The sequence below is a fragment of the Carassius carassius genome, chromosome 1 (genome assembly GCF_963082965.1).
Source record: "Carassius carassius chromosome 1, fCarCar2.1, whole genome shotgun sequence".
Taxonomy (NCBI): domain Eukaryota; kingdom Metazoa; phylum Chordata; class Actinopteri; order Cypriniformes; family Cyprinidae; genus Carassius; species Carassius carassius.
Window position 1 is genome coordinate 45,551,725 of NC_081755.1, and position 25,974 is coordinate 45,577,698.

Sequence of the window (25,974 nt, forward strand, 5' to 3'; positions counted from 1 at the left end):
GGACACACTATAATTATTTAAATGAAAGGTATAAGCACTAATATCGTGTGTCTGCGCATGAATATAGTATTGAAAGCTTTTAAATAATGTGGTACATTTTTATTACAATTATGTAAATGAAGGGTATGCAAAAGCAGAAATGTCAGCGCGTGTGTCTGCGCATACCGGTCCAGCGAGTTGAAATGCAAAAAAAAAAAAAAAAACCGCTGGGAACGCGTCCATAAGCGTCGCCTCGTTTGACGCGCTCGCGCGCTCCCGCCGCTCCTCCCAGAGTGAAGTTAAAGCGCGAGGCGAGCGCAGCGCTCCGGAGTCTCTCCTCGGACACTCGGACTGAACTTTCCAAAGGGACTCTCTATCAAAACCACTGCATATCAGCTCCACTCGAGCATACATGAGGCATATTTCAAATCGTTCGGAAAGAAACGCGAGTTGTTGGATAAATAAACGCAGGACAGACGGAACGCGCTCGGTGCGTTTACCTCCAATGCGCCGCTGATGCGCTCGAGCTGGTGAGTGAAACTCAAGTTTAAAGAGTGGAAATGACGAGAAATAACACTTCAGTTGTGTTAACACATTTGGATGTTGATTTCACAGTGTTAATGTGAACATTCCTACATTACCGATCTCAAATTAATGTGTAGACGAACCCATATGTAGCCTATTACAGCCCGTGTTTACATTATTCATATAGATTCGTCTAGCAGGAAAATGAGCAATAGCCCCATTGCTTTTTATAAACAAGAAATGCTCTCTAAGAGTTATCTTAGATGCGCTGCAATAAAGTTTTAAAGTTAGACTGAAACTTGAATCGTCAACTGAAACTTGAATCGATTTACAAACACTGCATTGGTTCAGGGCGTTTCAGAAGGTTTGATGCTGGTGCACTTGAATGTAAAGTGTGCATGCTTTTTTGTGCATATTACCAGCATTGTGCACAAGGATAAGAACAACTATTCAGCAAAAGTCTGTATTTAAAGGCTTTAAAGTGGGGTCTTAATATGGAGACAAGTTCTTAATGCTTCATTGGTTCTACAGGTCAGTTTTTGGGTTCTGGGTTTCTTAAGGCACCAATGGTTTCCTAAAGAACTAAAGAAAAATTCTTTATAGAACCTAAAACAGTTCTTCTATGGAATCCGGCTGCAAAACCCTGTTTAGTTCAAATTAGAGCCTTTATTTTTAAGATTGTATATGCCTTTTATACACTTACACACTCTTAAATGCTATATAATCATTGTGGGATAAATGAAAAGCTCTGAAAGACCAATGCAAACGCTGGTGAGTTCAAGTGTTTGACCGCAGCAGGACAAAAGCATTGCGTCTGGACCGCGCCAGCTTCTATTTCACTCAGAGAAAGCGTATTTTGGTGCCGTTTGCTTTTATTTTATTTTTATGGTTTCACATCAAACTCTGGCAGTCGAAAAGTTCAGCAAACAAATGGCCACAAACAGGTTTATTTTGGTCCGCTCAACAGGAGTTCAAAGGAAGTGCTTCGGCTCAAACTCATTTGTTTAGTCACACGGGCGTAAAGGAGATTAAATGCTATTATTTCTGGTTTTGCCTACTTTATTTCATGTTTCTAATTCTTACTCAGTGGCGTGATTAGTCCAAGAGAGGGAGGAAGCCATCAACTATCTTGTCTGGCTCATAAAACTGTCATATAAGTTAAGTGATACAATTTTTATATAATACAGACCTGAGGGCAGAATCAAAGCAGATGCTCTTCTAAAAGCAAGTAATACATTTAGGTTATAAATAAAGAGAAAGACGATGTACCCATAAATCTTACAATTACATTAAATAGATTCAGATGTTAAGAAGTTTCTTTGGTGTAAAATATTTATTCCTGAAGAATAAGACTTTTAAACACGATTTCAGGCCAAAAAGAGACCAAATCTTGACTAGGCCTACTAACCGTGATCTTTCCATTAAAAGCCTAAAGGAAATGTGAAACACATGTCTGTTAGTATCTTGGATATTTATCTCTGCCCGTGTAATTGTAGATTTCGGCGTTAGTTTATGATAGCAAGCTGATATGGAAAGCTGGCGCCTCGTGAGCGGTGTCATTCAAACATGTGATAATCATCTTTGCGTGGCTCGAATCAGATGCAGAATGCCGTTTAGTCTTTAATTGCATTTAATTAAGTTTAGTGGATAGCCCGACACTATACTCACAAGCAATAAAATCCTTCGAAAACACAACTGAAAGCCCCATTCAAAGCTTTTTTTGTCACAGAGAAGTGTTTGTTTGAGCACCAGGCTGGACTTTGAACTTTGCTTTCCTTTTCTTGCACAAAATGAGAAGTTTTGTTTTGATTGCATCCTCTTTCCTAGCTGTAGGCTTCAAGGATAATACATAAAATATCTTAATGCATATGTGAAACCGTGTAAACTAATACGAATCCGAGTCTGTGGATGGAGACCAGAGTACCTTCCTGTGTGCGTGCAGTTCAGGGTTTCATACTTTCTAGTGGCTTCCTAAATTCCTTGGCACTTGCAAATGTCGAAGAGAGGAGATTGTGTAGACGTTGAGAAGACAAAGCGGAAGGTGAGAGGATATTAGAAAGGATGAAACTAGAGGGGAAAAGCAAATATTCCTCTCTGTGAGACTTCATTAAAGGAACAGTTCACCAAAATGTAAAATTAGATGAAAATGTACTGTCCCTCAGGCCATCCAAGAAGTAGATTTTTTTCCCTCTTCAGGAGAACAGATTTGGAGAAATGTAGCATTTCATCACTTGTTCACCAGTGGATCCTCTGCAGTGAATGGGTGCCGTCAGAATGAGAGTCCAAACAGCTGATAAAAACAGTTTGCTTCTTTCAAACATGCAGCTTTTCACTTTACAAGACACTGATTGATGAACTGGAGTCATTTGGATTACTGTGTTTGGACTCTCATTCTGACGGCACCCATTCACTGCAGAGGATCCATTGGTGAGCAAGTGAGGTAATGCTAAATTTCACCAAATCTGATGAAGACACACACTCATCTACATCTTAGATGGTTTGAGGGCGACTAAATGTAATTTTTGAAACATAAACAACGACTACAAAACTCGCACTTCTTGTTGTAAGTTGTAAATAAAAGTCTCTATAAGTTTAAAGGAACCTTCCATAAAGCAATAATGTAAAACAATAAGCTCCTGTTTTGGTATCATCTGATACGCAGCTGCATATGTGGCAGATCTAGCTCCTCGTGCCAGCTTTCCTCGCAGTGTAAAAATAACATCCCTATGGTATTTCCTTACCATCCTGTCCAAACATCATCACTCACAGCTCAGAACAGAACCACAGGCTTTTTGTGTTAAACACACACACACGAGTCTACACATCTAAAAGTTCTTTTGAAGACCACCTCCTTGTGTCTGTGCTGCAGTATTTCTTAATCGTGTCATGAATGCAGGACTTAATACTTCTGTCTGTCTCTCCTTATAAGGCTCCTCATAGTCACTATTACTGTTGCGTTCATTGCCAAGTACTAAATGTTAGTATGTAACTCCTCTCGAAGAGTTTGTGGCACTGACAAATCATGCAGCTAGTTATGGAGAAGTGTGCCACTTACTAAGTAATCAGGTTTACTAGGGACCATATCTATGGGGATAGCAGAATTGAATAGAGATTAACAAGCTAGACTTGGACTAGTACTTAGAAATATAACACAGATTCTAAAATACAAGATTCTAAAAGATACGTCAATAAAAGATTGTAAAAATTCTTACATAAAATACTGAAAGGTTCTAAAAGATTCTACAGTAAAACATCTACAATAAATTATTCCAAGACTCTATTATGGCCCTGTTTACAAGATGTAATATAAGTCTCAGGTGTCCCCAGAATGTGTCTGAAGTTTCGGCTCAAATTACCCCACAGATCATTTTGAAAATGTCTATTTTGAGTGGAAGTGGAAACGGGATGTTTTAGTGCATGTCTCTTTAAATGCAAATGAGCTGCTGCTCCCACCCCCTTTTCCAGCTCTTATCTCAGATCTCTACCAAAAAAACCTCTGTTTGGTTTTGATCATCATGATGTCTATCGCACTGAAATCATGCATTTTAAAGCCACATCAGTTTATATGTCTCATATATGGCTTCCTGAGCGGACACATCTGACGCACATGCACAGAAAGTGGCAAAGTTTATGTTAAAAACATGCATAAGTTACAAAAACACAGTCAGTTATGTCTGTGGAAAAAAACTGCATGTTTATATTAGATCTGTGTATTAAGTGACAGCAGCGTAATATATACTGCTGTCTAAAATTCTACAATAAACTATTTTAAATAATTAAAAGAATATATATTATAAAAGATCTTTGAAGATTTTAAAACAAAAGATTCTAAAATATTCTATATTAAACTATAAAAGGGTACATTAAAATATTCTGCAATAAAATAACTGTAAATATTCTACAATAAAATAATTTTAAAAATCTGATTATTCAGGTCCTTAAATATTCTACAATAAACTGTCTATATAAAAATCTATTATGTTAAAAGATGATAAATTAAAAGTTTCAAAATGAAAATCTAAAAAAATAAATCATTTTACAGCAAAACATTTTGAATGATTCTACAATCAACTGTTAAAAGATTCTAGATGAAAATACTAATTAAAGATTCTACATTAAAACATTCTAAAAGATTATAAAATACAAGGTTCTAAATAGTTGCTTTAAATGTGCATCTAATCTATTCTACAGTAAAAGACTAAGTACAATGCAATAATAAACCCATTATATGACAAGGATTTATCAGTAGGGCTGGCAATATCTGAAGTGTTTCAGTGTTCTTGTTCCCACATGATCGGATTTGTGGCATCCTGCTGATTTGGGTTCCCTTTTACACCAATTACCAAGCCGTTCTCTGTCGGCCCGTCCGTCACAATTCAGGATTAAGAGGTGAAAAGTCAGGCAGGAGGTGAAGGCAGTGGAGGGGGTGAAGGGCCATGAAGAGGACGGAGAGACAGAGTTATTCAAACAGCAGGCGGCTCGAAGGAGTCGACAGGGCAGAAAAAACAATACTTGTGAAAGAATGCAAAGGGAAAGCAGTGTGAGGCCAAACCTCATCTCTAATTGGATGCTTGCAACATGGCATGTCTGATAGGAGCTTTTAAACAGGAGCTTTCAGGATCTTCCAGGTGGCTTCAGCGCTCCTAAATCAACCCTCCGGCTTCAAAGAAGCCCAGAGCAGTGCTGACCGAGCAGCCCGACTCACCCGTCACCGCTGCCAAATCAAACCCAAGAAGACCTTGATGGATGGAGCCCAACGATGCGTTCTGAAGAGCCACATCAAACCTCGCTATAAGTACACACACATGCGACGGTTTCAGGCCTCTCAGCTGCAGCTCAAACCCCTGAAAACTCAAAAACACCGGTCCCCAGCGAATATGGCAGAAATCAGAAAAACGCCGGTTTGTCCACCAAACTATTTCTCCTCAGAAAGCTTGGGGGTGGGGGGAACACATCCGCGCAAGCCGCCACAAATTGCCGCATTTTCGCCAGGCAGTAAAAAAAGAAAATGACTGTAATTACCTCCTGACTGAACTGTAATTAGGAAATGAGCCTTGAACCGAAGACGCAGAGCAGCAGCTCCAGCGACCGCGGCCCTGAACTATCTACGCCAGGTCACAGCCGCTATCAATGGCTAATGTGAATTCAAACAAAGCATCCGATGAACATTAACTTCCCGATAAGTGCAGAATAAGTGTTAGTTTATGATGCTCTGCTCTTGTTCAAATGTTTAGACTCGGGCCGTGTGCTGCAGAAGATGTGTGTGGGTCACTGTTTGTTTGAGCGGCCGGCGTCCAGACGTGGAATGTGTCGATGAACTGTGTGTTCGCGCAAGCACGCATCCAGCTAGTTTATCCAGCTAGTCCACCCGCAGCACATGAAGATCTATCTATCTCTATCTATATGAATTATATAATATTTAATTATATTATATTATGAAATTGTTTAGATCTTGTCTCAAACGCACAAAACGTGAGGTTCTCTATTTACTCTCATTGCTGTCTGGGAGAAACACAAAACTGAGATACTAAACAGACTCCAACAGGATTAGCATCTGTAAACACAAGTTAGCAAGGTTAAGTTGTTTACATCTGTAATTTGGCCATCTTGTCAGCGAATCACTACAGAATATCCAAAACTCAAAACTACTGCGTCTCAGAACCAACTCCGAGTCTCTGACAGATACAGTTAAAATCATATAATGAGAAGCATAACGCAGCCGTTGCACATGACCAAGTTAAAGCGATGAAGAGCGAGTGTGCCTGACGCGTGGAGTGTATTTTGGTGTCGAGTCAGGCACACTTTGTGCAAATATCCAGTTTCAGGTGTTGCAGAAGTGCAAAGGCACGTCAGCGACTCATATTTAATACTAGAGGCACTGAATCACCCTGACACACGTTACTAAGAAAATGTGTTTGTGCATTAATAATCATCAAATAACAATCCTCCTTAAAATACCACAGTGTATCACTGCTCTTAAATAGCCTCTGTTGAGCTGTAACATTCATTCATGAGACTTCAGACACACGTTTCACACTCATATGTTTCATAAAACGAAGGCAGAGAATGATTTTAAAAATATTGTGGTAACACCATGTTACAGACTGTGATGGAAATTGTATCATAAATATATATATATATATATATATATATATATATATATATATATATATATATATTTTTTTTTTTTTTTTTTTTTTTTTTTATTGCATTATTTTATACTATTTTTATGGCAATTCAGCTTCTTTTTCCATTTGAACAAAGCATATTATCATTATACATGAATTCTTAACAGTTTATGTCAGAAGTAATGGTTTTAAAAAATTAAAAATGCATTTTTATTTTGGGATGCAATATGACCCAGGCTTGTTTTGTGTGGTTCATTCTTTCATGTTGTTCCAAGTTACTTCTGGGAATACCATGTAAGTGTAGCAATTAATCAGAATCTATTAAATCTTCTCTAATTGAGATGTAGAGAGAAAACCAGTGATTTTCTGTTATATCTGATCAAACCGTGTCCAAAAACCTGTTGTGCACCGCAGTTTTCCTCAGGGCTCATCATGTGAGGTTTTTCTGTCAGTCATCTGTGAAGACCAGGCCGTGTTATTATTTCTCTTGCGTACTTCATGGTGTTTACAACATTTATAATATAAATGTTTGGTTGCACTTTATTTTACAGTACGTGCACTTACATGTACTTACAGTGTACTTAAAGTGTACTTACCTTAAAATTCTGGTAATATAAGGTAGCTAAATGGGATAGGGTTAGGTTTAGGGGTAGGTTCAGGGTCAGTACCTAGTTATAACCTAGTTATTGTAATAACATTAATAAGGATCATGTGACACTGAAGACATTAGAGACTTCTTTCAAAACCTTCTATTTCATAAAACTAGGTGAAAATGATTAATAAAGTAATAATATTTTATTTTAAAACAATATTTTACATTTATGACTGGATGTCTTTGTTAGATTTAGCTCACTTCTGGGGACAATTCTGTAACCAAAGTCAAGTTAAGTGAATGCAAGCATGCAGAATAACATTAAAACCGAAGCCACTGAACATGAAGAGCTGACGGAAACAAAATGAATACACATACTTTACTGCAGGAGAAAGACTGCGAATGAAGCCGTCAGGCTGCATTCCTGCACTAAGTGTGTGTGGGTGTGTGTGTGTGTGTGTGTGTGAGATAAACATGCCGGACAGCCTGCAACGCATCACTCGACTGCATTCAACACCTCTAGTATCTGCACTAAAGACAGCTCGCTTTCTTTCCATTGCAAATACAACACTGATGTTGCCTTTACCGGGAGAATGCTACAGTTTACATACTCGACCCTATATCACCTAAAATATCCAAATCACATTTAAATTAATGCATTTAACCGATGCATGCTTTTTGCACCAGTTTTGGGGAAAGTTACTTTTAAAAGCAATGCATTACAATATTGCGTTACTTTATAAAAAATGAAATGCATTACTTTGTGGAACGTAATGCAGTACTTTACTTTCGCATTGCTTATTTGTTTTTAATAACAAAACCCCAAAAGTTGCCAGTTACTTGAAAAAGTTATCTGATTCTAAAACTAGCATGACTTGTAATGAAGTACACGTGCACTGTAAAACATTTTTTAGTTGGTTCCAAATAAAGATTATTGCATTGCTTTTTACAAGAAAATAAAATTTCAGTCTTTCTACTTCAAAACCTCATGTTTAATTCAATGTTTTACTTGCCAATTGTTTAATTATTTGTGACAATTTCTTAGTAAGAATAGTTTCTACACCATTTTTCCCCAGTGCATAAACAGTGGACTTTTTCATCTGCTTTATTGTCCACAAGACAAAAATGGTCTGATCATCTAGAAAAGTTTCATGTCCATAGCACACACTAAACCTTAACATTTAAAGAGATAAATCACCAGAAAATGCAAATTGAACTTGGCTGAACTATCCTTTAAGGTTAGGGGTCTGTTTAAATCTAGTAATAATAATGCAAAGGAGGTGGTCATCTGTCTGCAGGACACAAACATGCAGACAGGCCAGTGCGTGCGCCCACCCTCTCCTCCCCCATAAAGACACTTCCTGAAGCATTCCAGCCCCAACCTACAGTCGGACAAACAGCTGCGTGACGCTTAATGAATCTTTGGCCTTCTCCTACTCTTACAGAGCCTGCAGAGAGAGAAGGACACGACGAGAGAGGAGAGACAAGACCGCGTCCCGTCACACGTCCCGGTGAGTCTGACATCTACCTGTCTTGAATGCAGATGACACATTCTGGAGCTTGGAGACTATCTAAGGAGCCAGAATCAAGGAGATGCATAAACGATCTGGCATGCAGCTTCCAAAACCACACATTTGGCTTGAGCTGTAGCGAAAAAAACACCAAACATCCCGTCTCAATAAAATCCCATCTGAAATCAGATTGAGAGCTTAATGAAAAGGGGTCTAGTAAGTAAATGTGTGTTTGTGTGTGCAAGCTGAACCCGCGATGCTCAGCTTCTATTCCAACTCTAATCGAACACACCTGAACCAGCCAACCAGGGTCTTTGGGTTCAGTGCACTCACTCTCAATTTGCATACTTATGCTAGGTGCTAAAAGTACAAATATTTGAGCATGTAGTAACCCAAAAATGTTTTGCTAATAATGCCATTAATTTACGACAATGTTATGTCTGATATCCAGTTTGTTTTAAAGACATTTTTTTCGTAGTTATGCAAAAGTTAAAGAAAATATTATGGGAATGCTCCATTTGATCTTTTTTGCAAACATTATGGTTACTTTTGAAACAAGCAGTTAATAACATTTAAAAACATTAGGCAAACATCAATCTAAACGTTTTTGGTTATTAGAATGTTGGAGAAACATTCAATTAACACTCTATTGATGTTACATAGCGTTTGTTCAGAATGTTGAAAGAATCTTTCCAGAATGTTAGACAAAGTTCTGATAAAAGCTGGGGAAACCTTGTAAATACCAGGACAAACTACAATGCCATAAAATTTTATTTTGGTACAACAAACGTGCTGTATATACAGTAAATGTTAACATCTAATTTCATCATTATTCATTGTTAACTTAAACATTTTCAATTCATACCTGTACATTGAAAATTTCTACTAAATGACATTCCTTGGTAACTTTCTACAACTGAATATTACTAAATGTTTTGTAACTCAAAAATGTGTGCTTAGACCATAAGCGTGGGTTCAATTCACTTCGAGTCACTTCGGATCAAAGTGTCTGCCAAATGTAATTGTGTAAAGGAAAAAAAATAAATCAATGAAAATATTTACAGAAAGCGGTCGTGGGTAATATAAGCTGAAAAGCTTGCATGTGTGATCTATTAGCACACTGTCTTCAACATGCTGTGATTGCTCTGTGATGCACTGAAACTCAACTTACTCATCTACTATTGGAAACATACTGCACACAAAGTAGGATTCAGTCTAGACTACCAGACCCAAGACTGACTAGTGAATTCTGGAGCTGTTAACAGTGAAAACTGGCTGTAATCGCCCCTCTCTGCCTCCAGCTGTGGTTGTGTTTGTATAAAGATGAGTGAGTGTCTAGTCAAGCATATAAGGGATTCACAGCCTGGTCGAGCCTTGAGCCCGTTTAGATGATGGGGGTTCCTGTATTGTACTGCCTGAGGTGGGACAAGGGCTAATAAAACACAACTCCCAACACCCTGTCATGGCCTGTCCCAACAGCCCGGGGGTCACTCACTAATGTGTGCCCTCCATTCCCTCTTGACCTGGACACAAGTCAAGGCTCAACTATAAAGCATTGCATCGTATAGCATTTATTTCCAGCAATAGTGTGTTTATGAATACACACACACACACACATATATATATATATATATATATATATATATATATATAAACTGAATATATAATATTGTTGACAATATATATAAATAGAAATATATAAATTAAAATCAATTAAAAAAACGAAAATTAAATATATTTTATTTTATTCTATTTTAAGCCAATATGACATATAACATATAACATAATAAATAAAGAAATATATAAAAACTTTATTGTTGACAGTATTTAAAATGTTTGTATAGGTATACTATATAATAATTAATTTGTATGCAACAATTTAAAAAACAAAAGTTATAGACTGTATTCTATTTCAAACTAATATTAAAATAAATAAATCAATAAAATTAAACTAAACCAGCCCTGTAAGTCAAGAGAGACGGCAGAAACAAAGAGAGGGACGAAGCGATTATGTGTTGTGAGTTCATGTACAAACACTCAAACATTCCTGTAACTAAAAGGAATTTTGTCTCAAGTGGTCTGAAATTCTTTCCTTTCTGGAAGAAGCATCTGTGTCAACAGGACATCTTTGGTTTAGCATAAAAGCTGAAGCGGCGTTACTCGATACTCGGGCACATAGTGACATCCTGCTCATATTTGTTTTACACTAAGCCCCTGTGTACACGCAGTGGTGTGTTCATGTTTGGATAAGTTGCTTGAGCAACACTAAGAGTTTGTCACGATAGATTACCGCCGTTTGCAGAAGGGTACAACGAAGGTGTTGAATTAGACCAGACTTACAGCACAATGACCTAACCTAAAAACACACAACAGAGCTGTGCACGTGAACACACACCCTGCATGTACTTTACGCTCCAGTGTTTACACTGTCACAGAAGAGTGTGACGGACACATGAACCCTTACACGCTGAAGCAGAGCGAGGGCCGATCGCGGTGTGCTGATGGATGAAGGGGCTCGTGGGATTGCTCAAATTGAATGTTTAAAGCAGGGCAGAATGTTTATGGAGCACTTGGTTAGCTGTCTGAGGATATTGGGAAGAAAGAAACCCCTTTTCCCTTTGCACCTTTATGCTTTACTGCACACTGCAAAAAATATTTTCATACTTATAGAAAAACTAGCCAAAATAAAAATTATTCTTAAATCATTCACTTGAGATTGAAATGGCATAAGATATAAAGTTGTTTTCTGAATTTTAAAAAGTGTTCTGCTTTAAATATGCAAAAATATCAAATTGAAAACATTAAATACATTTATATTTTATTTTGAAAATGAAATAATACATACATAAGGCAAATGTATATAAATAAACATTTAAATTGTATAATATTTTTATTAAATATTTTTCATATAAAAATAATAGTGTATTTATAAGTGTATTTATAAAGAGGAATATATTATATATAGGCCTATATATATATATATATTTAAGATATATTTAATATAATATAATATAATATAATATTGATATATAATATTATATAAAAAAAATTTATGTCATTATATATATATATATATATATATATATATATATATATATATATATATATATTAATAAACATATTTATATGTTTATTTATTCATGTTACAGTAATGAAAATGACTAAGAATCTGTGGCTTAATTTGTTAATGTATGTATAAATATACTAAATATATAATTTTTAGATCTAAAAATTATATATTTAGTATATTTATACATACATTAACAAATTAAGCCACAGATTCTTAGTCATTTTCATTACTGTAACATGCTAAAAAGGTAATTAATATGTCATTTTGACATTATTTATACAACATGATGAAATTTGTTGAGCTGTCTTGAATGAATTAAAAAAATAATTGAAAAACATCACTGCAAATGAGATATCTTCCAACTTTTTTCACTTTGAATCAAGTTGTTCTGATGACATAGCTGATTTAAACTCACTTGATTTCAGTCATTTTGCATCTCAAATAAATGCATCTTTTTTTAAGAATGTTTAGCTATTTGTACTGGAAAATGAAAATCTGTTATAGAACGGCATTTGTTGTGGTGTTCTTTAGGATACCGGAGCACTAGAAAGTGTTACAGGTTGCAACATGCTGATAGTCCCGATGTTCTCGCTTGGATGGTAACCACAGTCCGTAGCTGGTGGCACATCTATCTCTCATCTGTCATCTGTCTCTGCGGTCTGTGGGGTCTCGCGTCAAACAATGCCATCTATTGTAACCCATGAGGCAACAGACAGATCTGCACGGCATGTTTATCTTTTCCTCTATAAGTATAAGACGTTCATGTGTGTTTGTGTGAGTTCTGGAAAACGGCCCCAGGGCAGCCAGACTCAAAAAATCACCAACGGAAAAGAGGCAAGTCACACAAGCAGGTTATCAGTGGGCAAATATCACAGTAGGCTGGAATGAGGAACAATGCAGCCTTACCGATGCTGTCAACAGTAACACATAAAGACATTCCTAGACAATTACACGATTACATGAGCTGCTGGCTTTCAAAAGACCAGTCAGTGCTCATGTGCCTAGCCAACGTGCTTCTGAAGACAAGTTTTGAGTGTGGTCTTCATCGATCTGAGATATGTGCGACTGTCAGATAACACAGATGGTGGGCTAAAGATCATCTGATAGAGGAGCTGTCAGTATGACGAGGTTCAGACGCCTGTGCATCTTCAGATTCCACGCATTCTTACCTGCTGAACCAACAATAAGTGCGTTTGCATGTGTAAACAGGCATGCATGACATCCACGGAGAAGAATGCTAAATGTTCACCTGATGGCGACTTTCTACGATGTCCGTCACAAGCGACGTTACGGGCGAAGAGGTGAAGGTTCTGTTTGATTTGTGTGTTTTTTGCAACCCACGGAAGCTGCGAGTACATGAGCCCGCAATTTGCTTAGTTGATCGCTATCAAAAAAACAATGGATAAATAGGAAGCGCGTGCGATGGCTTGTTTGAATGGCAGAACAGGTAGAGTCACTTCGAACTAATGTTTAGAGTTGCGAGGAAGTCACAGAGGTATGGATGAAATTAACACACAGCGGGTTACGTAAGTCGATCCTCTGTTAACCTTCTAGTTGGCCGTTATCTCTCTGCATTAAAGTCATCACAGCTGGGACGTTAGAGAGAACAGCATCTCTGCTTCCTCTCCGGTCCAGCGGGGACCACAAACCCGGTGCCGGCCTCACACACGTTAACACTTCAGACCTCAAGACTTCATGTTTAACACTGCGCCGCCTTCCTGACACTTAAAGGGACAGTTCAGCATTTTGTCATCATTTACTCACACTCATGTTGTTTCATATGTTGTTGTGTGACTTTCTTTATTACGTGGAACACAATAGAAGATTCTGAAAATGTCTAAATAGCTTCTTTTATGTTACAAATCACGCAGGCTTGGGATGGACATGAAAAGAAAGGACATCAAAATGTTCATTTTTGGCATTCGAATAATTCAAGATCGCACTGTATTATATTTAGACATCTATAACTACCAGTGGGCTAAGAAAAACAAGCTTGTTTTCACTTAATCTGCTCATTTTATTTTGCTTCATTACAGTCATGTCAGCCTATTTTCAAGACTGTCTCCCGGGCATATCATAGTTGGCAGTCGTTTAAGAAAGAAAAATAACATTGCTGGCAAACTTTGCTAGCTAGATATGTGCACTTCAAAGGCGGCCACAGTCCAGAAGTGTTCTTGTGTAACCTGAGTGAACCTGAAAGGTTCTGTGTTTACCGGTCATTGAGTGACTTTTGACCTTTGCAGACCAGTGGAACAAACCTGAAGCCCACTCAAATGAACACCAATCTGATTGCAGACCATGCAAGTTATTTAGTTAATGAGATTAATGGCAGTGTAGACATTCCCAAATGGATTGTAACAATCTACATCAAGAACATTATCTAGAATGCTGATTTGTGGGTCTCATAACTACGGAAACACAATTTTAGCCACAACAGAAAAGAAGTTGGTAAATCATAATTATGACATTAAAATATGAGATAATAATTTATAAATATGAGATAAAAAGATGAAATGATAAGATACTATGAGACACTCATAATCAAGACTTCTTATCTCATAATTATGTTTGTTGTGGTTTAGACTTTTAATCTCATATTTAACCTGGTCATAATTTAGACCTTTTATCTCAATCACTTTTTATCATAATTTTGTCGATGTAGACTTTTAAACTCACAATTATGATTTTATCTCACAATTTCAGTTGACTTTTTTTCTTGCAATATAATCTTAATTTTAAATTGTCATAATTATGACTTTTTATCTCATAATTTAGTTTTTCGTAATTTAAAATCATAATTATGCCTTTTATCTCATAATTATTTTTTTGTCAATAATGCTTTTTTTATCTCATAATAACTTTTTATAATAACTTTTAAACATTCTCTCATAATTATTAATTATTAGCTCAATTTTAACTTATCTCATACTTTTGACTTTTTATCTCATAACTGAGTTTGTCAATTTCAATCTCTCAATTTAATTTAATTTAATCTCAATTTGTCATAATTATGACTTTTTATCTCATAATTAATTTTTTTTAATCATAGTATAACTTCTCACTTTTTTACTTTTTATGCTCTAATTATGACTATTTCATAATTATGATTGACCAAAGCATGACTTTTTTATTGAGGCCGAAATGGTATTCAATACATTCCATACACAGCAGATTCTTAGAGTGCTAATTTCACTGAAGTATCTCTGTGAAATGGAGGTGCGCTGACAGCAGTGCTTTGAGATCATTGATTATTCAGTGCTGATGGAGGACATCAGGGCCAGGCATGCATCAAGACCTACACAAACGTGAAAAAACAAGTATGCGTGCCTGCTAGGAGCCTGACATCTGGCCTCAGCAGCAGACGCACTGCTTATTCCTCAGAGCGTGTGCTTGTAAATCCATTTCCTTTTGGATTGCTCACTCTAAAGTCTAGGGCAGCCATCTGTAGTCTGTCCGTCCCTTTCTTTCCGGCCGCCCACATGCATGGTCCCAGGAGAAGCACACAGCTCTCCGGCTGCAGTCTGGCACGGGCCGGGGCGTCTGCGCAGGCACACGTCTGGAGCGTTGGGTTTCAGCGCAGCCCGAGGGCGGCTGCAGGATGAAAGCACCTCATCTCTCGCCTGCAGTGAAACATCTCTCTCGAAACAAAAGGGCCTGATGAGATCCGATTGCAGGCAAAACAGAGGGTCCAGACATGCCTCCAGCAGCCCACAGAAGAGCAGCTAATTGAACGGTGAACACTGTCGATTCTTTGTTTTGTAAATGAGTGTGTCAAGCTGAGGTTGTGGGCAAAGATGGTTATCAGCACCACCATGAAAGATCTAAGGGATCGTTTTCAGTGCAATCACTATGACTGAGGCTGATCTAACCGTTAAGGGTTTATGCAACAATTTCAAACTCTTATGAAAATGTAGCATGAATCTTTTATGTCTTGTCTAATGGTCCCTGTCCAAGCAATTATAGCTAGCTTGGATTTAAGAGGAATAGTTCACTCAAACAAATGTAGTTATTAAATCTAAGAATATAAAGTTTATTATAATAAAACTATAAAAAAATATTTCTTTGAAATTATATATATTTACTATTTATCATTTGAATATATGTGACTAAATATATTTTTTAATAAATGAAAAATATATTTTCAAAATGCAAATAATTAAATGATAAATTAAAATATATAATAACATATTTATTAAATGTCAGTTTGGCTTATATATTACTAAAAATAATTGTAATTGTTAAAATTATTTACTATTATATTTGTTAATAGATCATTATGTGAATGTGACAGTGTGATTAAAATAAATTAAAATTATATTCAATACAAATCTACATTTATTTATTAAACAGGAATATTTAATTTAGCAGATTTTGAAAATATTTAAAAATTCTATTCATTATTAGGTTTTACTGTATTTAAATATGGGGCAAAATATAATTTTAATTACTTAAACATATATTTAAAATGTAATAACATATGTATTAAATGTGCCAATTTGGTAAGTTTAAATTATTTAATATTATATCACTCAATCATTCTGTATTTTAATATACAGTACAGACCAAAAGTTTGGACACATATTCTCATTCAAAGAGTTTTCTTTATTTTCTTGACTATGAAAATTGTAGAGTCAAACTGAAGGCATCAAAACTATGAATTAACACATGTGGAATTATATACATAACAAAAAAGTGTGAAACAACTGAAAATATGTCATATTCTAGGTTCTTCAAAGTAGCCACCTTGTGCTTTGATTACTGCTTTGCACACTCTTGGCATTCTCTTGATGAGCTTCAAGAGGTAGTCACCTGAAATGGTCTTCCAACAGTCCTGAAGGAGTTCCCTGAGAGATGCTTAGCACTTGTTGGCCCTTTTGCCTTCTGTCTGCGGTCCAGCTCACCCCTAAACCATCTCGATTGGGTTCAGGTCCGGTGACTGTGGAGGCCAGGTCATCTGGCGCAGCACCCCATCACTCTCCTTCTTGGTCAAATAGCCCTTGATGCCTTCAGTGTGACTCGACAATTTTCATAGTCATGAAAATAAAGAAAACTCTTTGAATGACAAGGTGTGTCTAAACTTTTGGTCTGTACTGTATATGTCTAAATAAAATGTTCATAAATTAAAACCATTTAACATTGATTTAAAATACTTTTTTTTTTAAATACTGTAAAATACAGTATGTGATTTTGAATCACATAAGGACTTTGTTCTGCCACACCAAGAGTGACTATATTATTTAAAGTCTTCTAAGGTAATATCATAAAATTAAAAGAGCGAATGAGTCATGTGGACTAGTTTTACAGTCACTGTATAATTGTCATGTTATAGAAAATGGTAAAAACACTTAAGAAAACATCTCCTTCCACAGAAGAGAGTCAGTCATGTGTTTGGAGCAACATGAATGACGGATTTGAATTTTTGTGTGCTACTCCTTTAACTCCTCTCACAATGCAGAAAAAGAGCAGCGTTTTATTCAGACAGGACTGTCTTTTATGTTTACAGCAGACAGTAATGGCAGTGAGAAGCTCTTATCCAGGTCACGGCTGTAAATCCTGAACCAAAAGAAAGCATTCTTCAACTAATGATAGCCACGGTACACAAAAACATGGACAAGAGAGCAGAAGAGCGCAGGCATTTGTATGGACATCTCTTCTTGTGAAAACAAAAGCGTCCTATTCATCAATCAGCCCAGCCTTCAGTGATACCTTCAGCTTTCATGTGTGTTGTTTTGTCGTGGTCGCATGAATATATCAGAGTGAGTGTTTAACCCAGTGAACTTGAACTGAAGCCTTCTTTGTCCTATTTAAAACACGATACTCTCTTCTCGACTGAATTACTATACGTTCCACAACAAAGGGAAAAACACAACATCAGGTTTGGCAGGTATAGTCACATTACATAACACTGAAACTCTTCTCGTAAATAGTAGCTGTTGTTGGCACATGTTTTTGTGTGAAGATGATAATTCCCCTCCTGCGTCCATGAATCAGTGTTTTATGAGTGCATGCTGTCAGGATGAGGGGTGTAGTGGTGCATTGTGGGTAACGGGGTCCAGCTGTGGACAGGTGAGGCGGCTAACAGGAAGTCTTTCTGTTTGATCTCACAGAGAAAGGGATGTGGGCGCTCGCGATTAAAGAACCAACCCTTAAGTATGTAACTCTAGCAAGAGCTCAATGACTGTAAAATACTATACAAATACCTTGATGCGCAAGTCTTGCACAATAATCAACTGTGACACAAAACGACACGAGATGCTGTCACAGACCAAAATAAATGTAATGGGTTTTTTTCTGGTTCAAGCCTTGGGGAATAACGTCCTTATCATCAACTTTTATCAACAGATTTTCAATGGCAAATGCATTTCTTTGAATGAAACAGGCCTATGCGGGGATATGCAAAGCACCAGCCGGTCGAAAGACACGGTTGATGATGAAAAGAGGGAACTTAAAAAAAAGATGTGCAAGAGATGTGCAAATTTTCAACTAGTATATTTATAACAGAATTATCATAGTCTCCACAAAAAAAAAAAAAAACGAAAACAAAAAGAGGCCTTAGAAATATACATGTAATGGGAAAATGCCCCATTGCAGACCATTTGCAAAAGTTTGGTTAAAGTAAGTGGACTGGATGAGCCAACGCTTGATGTAGAGCTGATAGTTGGCTGTGATGTCCCTTGAAGCCACACAGCAGGAGAGTCACTCAGAGCAGGTCTGAGAGCCGTCTGATAAGACGCAGCCGCTGGAGTATCTGTGTGCAGGACGGGGCTTTATCAGGGATCAGACTCCTGCGTCTGCTGGCTGACTATCACTTCTTCTGATGCTCTGGATCGATGCGCACCAGGATAAACATCAGCAACAGCTTTATCTTCATGCCTGGCCTGCGTCGAGCCTCGTCTTTCTGAAGATGCTTCCCTTCAGAGCCACTGCTGCTTCACAAGTTAGACTTACAGTTTAGAACTGTCCTTTAGAGATTGAGTACCATCAACTACATTGAACAAATTGCAGTTCATCATGATAGCACAACTGGAAATTATATGGAACCTGCAAGACGGAGTGAAAGCGATCGTTCTCTATAGTTCAGGAAGGGAGGACTGAGGTTGTTCATTATCCTGGGTCACCTTCATCAGATCCAGCAGGTCTCTCTTCACATGATGCTGTGAAACACTACGCTTCATTCTGAAGGCTTTGTGCTCTTGAGAGACGGAAGGAAGTAGACTTTGCCCTCTGACTGCAAATCCATCACAGAAAGCCTTTCATCCCTTAGTCCCTGTTTTTCTTGCTTGTATCTTGTATCGACTTTCCCTTCATGTTTGAAAACACCACCCTGATGTTCAGCTGCCTTATCTGTGCGTCTTCCCCCGGGTTACGCCTCGTTTTCATCACTTGCACACTCAGCCTGTCATCTTTTAGTAGTGCCTCATTCTTCTTCTTCAATGGCAATATCTTAGTTTGGATTCTTAACATTATCTTGGTTCTTGAATACTTGTCATAACAAGTCAAAAAATAACCAGTTATATATATATATATATATATATATATATATATATATAATAATAGCAGCAATAATAATAATACATTGTATTAATTAGATTATAATAAATATTATAAGAAAAATATTATTATTGTTAAAATAAAATAGAAAATTGTAAAATAATATTATAAATGAATAATATAATATTATACAATATTATATAAATTATATATTTATTAGAATAAATAATATTGTTATTATAAAATGCAAATATCAATATTTAAAATAATATCAATAATAATAATTAATTTGATAATACTACTACTAATAATAGTTATGCAATTTTTATATTAATTATATTTGAATGTATACATAGCATTATAATTATTATGAATAATAATAAAAATAATACAATCAATAATATTTCAAATAAATTCCAATTTATATATGGATATAATAAACCCTTAAAATGAGCAGTAGCACTTCTAAGAACATTTCTGCTTTCTTCATTTATTTGGTCTACCTCTGATATCGCACAAATTCAATTGAGGACATTCCCACGGTACTCTGAGAGCCAAACACCATGGGACAGGGGTGACCTCCGACCCTCTCATGATTAACTGCCCATAAAGCACTGCGCTCCACCTGTTATCGGGGTTATCTGGAAGGTCTGCGTGTTTTTTTCCCATCACTGCCTCCAGTAAAACAACTAATCAGCTCTCACGAACTGTGAAGCACCACGCATCGCTGAATGGAGAGCTGTGGGTGAAGGAAACCCTTAGGGTGCATGTGTTACTCTTCCACTCACCCCTGTTGTAAAATCTTGTCGATTCCAACAAGATAGATCACAGCTCGAAATCATTACCACAACAACAGGTGTACGGTGCCAAAACACAATATCGGTGAACATACATAACAAGTCTCCGTCTTTCATGCCCTTCTGAACCTTATTTGATCTTCTTTACAAATACTGATATTTCAGACACATTTTTCCACTTTTGTGCGGAGAAAAAGTTTCATTAAATAGGAAAAATGCAGAGGGACTAAAACAGCGCACATAATGTAATAAGCCGGGGATTAGTTTCAGAAAAGTATGCGTGTGCTTGGCTGCGATCCCGAGCTTCTTTTTTTCCCTGCTTTATTTGCACTGAGCATCAGCTAAAGCCAGTGTCAAAAGAAAGGCACTTGCATCACAGCCAGCAAGTCAATGGGGACACAGCAGCATGAATGTCTGAACCTGATCCACTGCTTTTTAGACAGAGAGGGAAAAAACGAGAAGACAAGCAAATCATCTCTCTCATGGGAGGACTGTCCCTGGCTGAACTTAAGAAACCATGTGCTGATGATGGTGATGTAAGGATTACAGTTTCCTCAACACAAACAAACTGCTATTGTGAGGTTTGGGGAAGTGAGTCATGTTGTCTTGTGTTTGTATCACATGTACAAAAAGATAGTACCTTAGTATCACTGTAAAAAAAACAAAAAAAATTATATATATATATATATATATATATATATATATATATATATATATATATATATATATATATATTTTAGTTTGAGTAATTGTGCCGTGTGATTTTTATTTTTTATTTTTTTAATTAATGTTTTTGTTTGTTTGTTTGTTTTTTAATATGTCCATATATTTTTTTCATTAATTTTTGTAATTTAGTTTAATTTAAAGTTTAGGTCATTTTAGTGCGTTAAGTTGCCTTGGCACCTAGCTGGTTTATATATATATATATATATATGTGTGTGTGTGTGTGTGTGTGTGTGTGTGTGTGTGTGTGTGTGTGCACGTGTGTGTATGTGTGTGTTTTGTTTATTTAAATGTTAGGAAATAATGGTGAAATATTATTATATTAAAATAATAATGTAAATATAAAAAAAATAATTGTCAAAAAATGTCAAAAGCACATAAAATTACTAAAAACTAAAACAAAAATGAAAACTGAAAAATAAAAGATAATTCAAAATTAAATTATTAAAGTTAATTAATAAATGCTAAATTTGTATCTGAATGATACTAAAATAACACTACAACTGGTCACTGTTGTTCATGTCACATCTAAGAACCCATTCTCATTAAAAATGCAGGATTTCCAGTCGCTGTCAGCACAAATGTACCTTAAAATATAATAAACAAAAAAATATCCAGATATTATTAAAAAGATCTAGAAACTTGCACTGACCTCACAAGAAGACTAGCAACTTTCTTTTAGCCAACACAGAATACAATACGCCCAAAAAGCGAACTTGATTCTAAAATATTTCCTATTGTAAATAACTGCAGTACAACACAGGGATCAGCAACAGGGCAACAAGAGTGATGCTTCAATAATGCAGCAGGAGGGAACAAAATTATCCTACTATCTCTCTGTACTATCCAATAAAACAGAGTGAGGGAATTTCACCTCAGCATGAACTTCTAATATAAAAACCCCCCACACTGTCCCAGAGAGAAACAGAAGAAGGAAAATCGTGAGGGAGAACGAAACATCTCCAACCCTCCTTTTGAGGCCAGATACGGCATCGACTGATCTCACAGCAGATGATAAACCGCTTCCCCAGCTTACTTCAGTCTCCTGGCTTCATAGCTCTTTATCTTTCTTATTCTTGCTCTCCTCCCCACTCTCACGTTCCTCCCTAAAGGTGTCTGAGCTCATCTGATGAGCTCTGTGTCTGGCGTTCATGGTCAAACCTTTGTAAAATTTGAGACACACTTGACTGTTACTGGCACAAACCAGTGCATCCCTAGATCTCAATATAAAGCTGATGAATATGAAATGACTAAATGTTTGCAGAAAGACACAAAGTGTAAAAATCACTCCCAAAAAAACACTCTAAGGTAACAGTGTGCAACAGTGATTCAGTATGTGAGCTGAAAACTACGATGTAACTAAATGTCCAGCAAACAGCTGCGATTAGATATGTGCCAATTCAAATATCATTTAATTTTTTTGAAAATAAATTATAAATTAAACTTAAACACTAAGAACTACAATCAACTGTAGCATTTTGTCTGAGAAAATGTCAGAGTCCAAGATCATTCACAATTGCAGTCCCCAAGTCCAAGTACCCCAACTCGAATCAATTGTTTTACATGTTCATTTAAGCATCACAGATTATGAAAAATTGAGAATAATTGATAAGTTTACATCAAATAGCATTATTAAATTATAAAATGCATTTTTTTTGATAAAGACAAATTAGGTCAACATCACCTTTAAGTTACAGGGTTACAGCAAAACCGTACGTCACTACCACAATCTATTGTTTGAATACAACCATGTCAAAAGACCTTGCCTTTGATCACCCTTTAAAAGCACTTTGTCTAAAGCAAGCCTTTTACTTGGCCACATAAAAAGGCTGACCTCACAGGCTCGGGGAAGCAGAGAAACAAATCACCATGGCATGTACTGAAGTATGACTTGAATTTGTTAAGAGAATGTTAGAAACCAAATAGTAACTTTACCAGGTTTGACAGGTTTGATCGTTGATTCATGCCATTTATAAACTCACAGTCAAAGTTCAAAGCAGGTGTATAAAGATACAATGTGAAGTAAATCGTGCAAATGTTTACTTTGTTTTCTTGTTGCATTGCAGGCTTGAAGGGGTGAATGTCGGCAGCAACATGAAGCTCTGCCTACCTCTACTGCTGCCCCTACTCTTCTATCAACACTTGTGGTCCCCGGCATTGGCCAACTCCTGTCCGAAGGACTGTACCTGCCAAGTCCAAGACTCCATATTCTGCTTTAGCCGCAAAGAAAAGAAAATGCCAAGCGAAATACCCACAACAACCAGGAATCTCTATGTGTTCAAGAACGGCATTGAGTCCCTTTCCCAAGAGGACTTTGTTGAGCTGGACAGCCTAGAGATGCTGGATTTAAGCCAGAACAAATTGACCGAACTGCCAGATCGTGTGTTTGAACCCCTGTCCTCTCTCCAGAACCTGGACCTGTCGGCTAACCAGATTGTCCACATATCCAAGTACAGCTTTGCTGGACTGGAGTATCTGGAGAGGTTATATCTATACAGCAACCTCATAGAGAGCATCCATCCTGCTGCTTTTGATGGCCTACAGCAGCTGCTGGAGCTCAAGCTGCAAGGAAACAAACTGACAATAATGCCTGCCCTGAAATTGCCCTATCTGCTTCTGCTAGACTTACGGTTCAACAGCATCCCATCACCAGGGCCAAATGACCTCCAGACACCTAAATTGGAGTCATTAAAACTGGGTGGGATGGGGCTTAGCAGTCTGGATGAGGAACTCTTGGGAAGCTTCAAGAACCTCCATGAGCTCGACATCTCCAACAACCAGTTAACAACTTTTCCAGAGGTACTCCAGAAGGCAAGAAGCTTGGTTTCTCTGAGTTTGGCTGGGAATCCCATGGGACCTGTGAAATGGGAGGACTTTGAGAAACTCTCAGAGCTTCAGGAGCTGGATATCAGCAATCTAAGCTTGCAAGGGTTGCCGGAGACCTTAACCCTGCTCTTTCCTCACTTACAAAGACTGACCATTGCAGAAAACCCTTTCAACTGCCTTTGCAATCTGGCTTGGTTTCCTAGTTGGCTGCGAATCAAGCAAATTCAGTTGAGTAGAACAGAAGAGACACGCTGCCACTTTCCTCCTTTAAATTCCGGGAAGGTGCTGGAGAGGCTCTCGCACCGAGAATTCGGATGTCCAGTTACCACAACAGTTATGACTCGGACAGTAAAGACCACTGCAGTACTTCCTGGCCCGGTCACCAATTTACCAAGTACCACTCATGCCAAACCTAGTGATAACCCCTCTACAGAAACCGGCAATGATCCTCCACCTCCCACCCCAAGTTCTACTATCGACCCTGACCTAAGATCAACCGTTTGCCCACCCAATATCTGCCTAAATGGAGGAACATGTTGGATGGACAACAAAAGACGTATGGAGTGCTTTTGTCTACCTGGAACATCGGGGAGATACTGTGAAAAAGAGGAAGTCCCACTACCCCATACAGAGGACCCTACTGTACCAGAACCTGAAATAACAGCAATATTGGTAACTAGCTCCTCAATACTCTTAGACCTTCACCAGTACATAGATATGCGCCCCCAAATACGTGGCGTTAAGTTAACTTACAAGAACCTTTCTGGTATGGATAAACGTGCCAAGCACCTCAACATTCCGGCCAGTTACCCAGAATACACAATCCGTGGACTTCAGCAAAACTCTACGTATTCTGTATGTGCCAGTCCGTTGGGTGAACCCGGGGATGTGGACAGAGTCTGCATAGAAACCCAGACAATCAGTCAGCAGCTAACTCTCACTGGAGCACGACTGGAGGATGAACAGAAGCTCACCACAATGCTCATCCCTGCAGTCGCCATCCTTCTCCTGCTAGTCCTAGTAGCTGTGGCTGTTGGGGTAGCTTGCTACATGCACAAAAAGAAATCAAAGATGCACCTGGAGTTAGAATGTGATCCGTCACAGGTGGAGCTGGAGGGTCTGGAAAATGGGGAACTACCCCAAAAGCAAGAGATTATCTCCTGTCCGTCAACAACACAGAACGGTGGCTTGGACTATGAGGCACCCCTCATGCAGGATCATTGTACTGCGAACAACAACAAGAACAGTTTGAAACCCTCATATTTCTGATAAATGCAAAAGGTTTGTGACTTGCATGCTAAAGCATGGACAATACGGCCTTACAAGGTACCACCGTGGACAGTGAGATCAGCCACCAGGTTCTTTGTATAGGGATGGTGGCATTTAGTTGATTCCTGGTGCAATCCTGTAAGGGCATTTCTGTCAAAATGACATCTTCCTAAGTGCCTTTTATCATCTGAAAGAATTTACATGCCAAACTTTCAACCAAAGATTTTGGTGCATTTTAAAATAGCAAAAATTTTTACATTTTAAAATTGTACAAAGGGCATATGGCTGACTGAAAAAATGTAGGTGAAATTATGATGTGTAGCACCTGTGTGTAGCTCTTAGAAGCTGCACTAACTGTGAACTTTAAGCCCTACATGTTAGTAGGTAATTGAAGATAATGGACTTAAGTCACGAGGCTGACTCTTATGATGCTTTGTGTAACTGATAAGCATTGTTTCTTTGTTTTATATTTGTACCTTTTTTGTAAATATTTTTGTACAAATATGTGACTGTTACCAGGCGGCTGCTCTTCCCCCATATCTCGTGATTTACAAAGCAGACAAAACACAAGATTAAAAACTTTGGAGATTCAAATTTACTTGTACCACCAAGTGAATCAAAGGCTTTAGTTTGACAGTCCAAGCAGTTGAAAGTCTATCCAGATTTGAAACTAAATCCCTCTATTTTTTAGCCCCTATGCCCCTTTGCCATCAGAAAAAGAGACTAAACTTAGGTTGAATAAGAAGATTGCTGATTCAGAAGCAGATTACACATTATGCTCTGTTGTAAACACAAATTAGTCTTGAAATATAACATTGGAAGCTACAAACTAGTGGGATCTTTTTAAATTATTTATTTATATACCGAAAAAGGGGTTGTTTCCAAGACCAGTCTGCAAAATTAGCCTTTGCACTATTTAGGTTACTTGGCAGAGATTTCCAGTCACTTGCAGTCAAGATCATTTTGAATTAAGGCAGGTTTACTTGTTCAAAAACACTAAAGCATATGTTTGGATAGCTTTAAATATTAGCAGTCTAAAACAGCAAACATATTTAAACCAATA

General features: G+C 37.4%; 1 protein-coding gene across 2 annotated transcripts; it reads left to right on the forward strand.

Moving 5' to 3' along the window:
• Positions 1-262: 262 nt before the first annotated feature.
• Positions 263-25,974, forward strand: vasnb (vasorin b). 2 transcript variants are annotated; one of them, XM_059561730.1, is made up of 3 exons: positions 263-513; positions 8,672-8,735; positions 22,883-25,974. In XM_059561730.1, exon 3 carries the CDS (start codon positions 22,911-22,913, stop codon positions 24,909-24,911), a length of 2,001 nt encoding a protein of 666 aa, XP_059417713.1. In that variant the 5' UTR covers positions 263-513; positions 8,672-8,735; positions 22,883-22,910; the 3' UTR covers positions 24,912-25,974. The 2 variants fall into 2 exon arrangements, with proteins under 2 accessions (XP_059417713.1, XP_059417704.1); XM_059561721.1 differs by having other exon boundaries at positions 263-509; positions 8,670-8,735.

Excerpts from the sequence above, each read along its gene's own strand:
- vasnb (XM_059561730.1), top strand. The coding sequence starts at position 22,911 with ATGAAGCTCTGCCTACCTCTACTGCTGCCCCTACTCTTCTATCAACAC.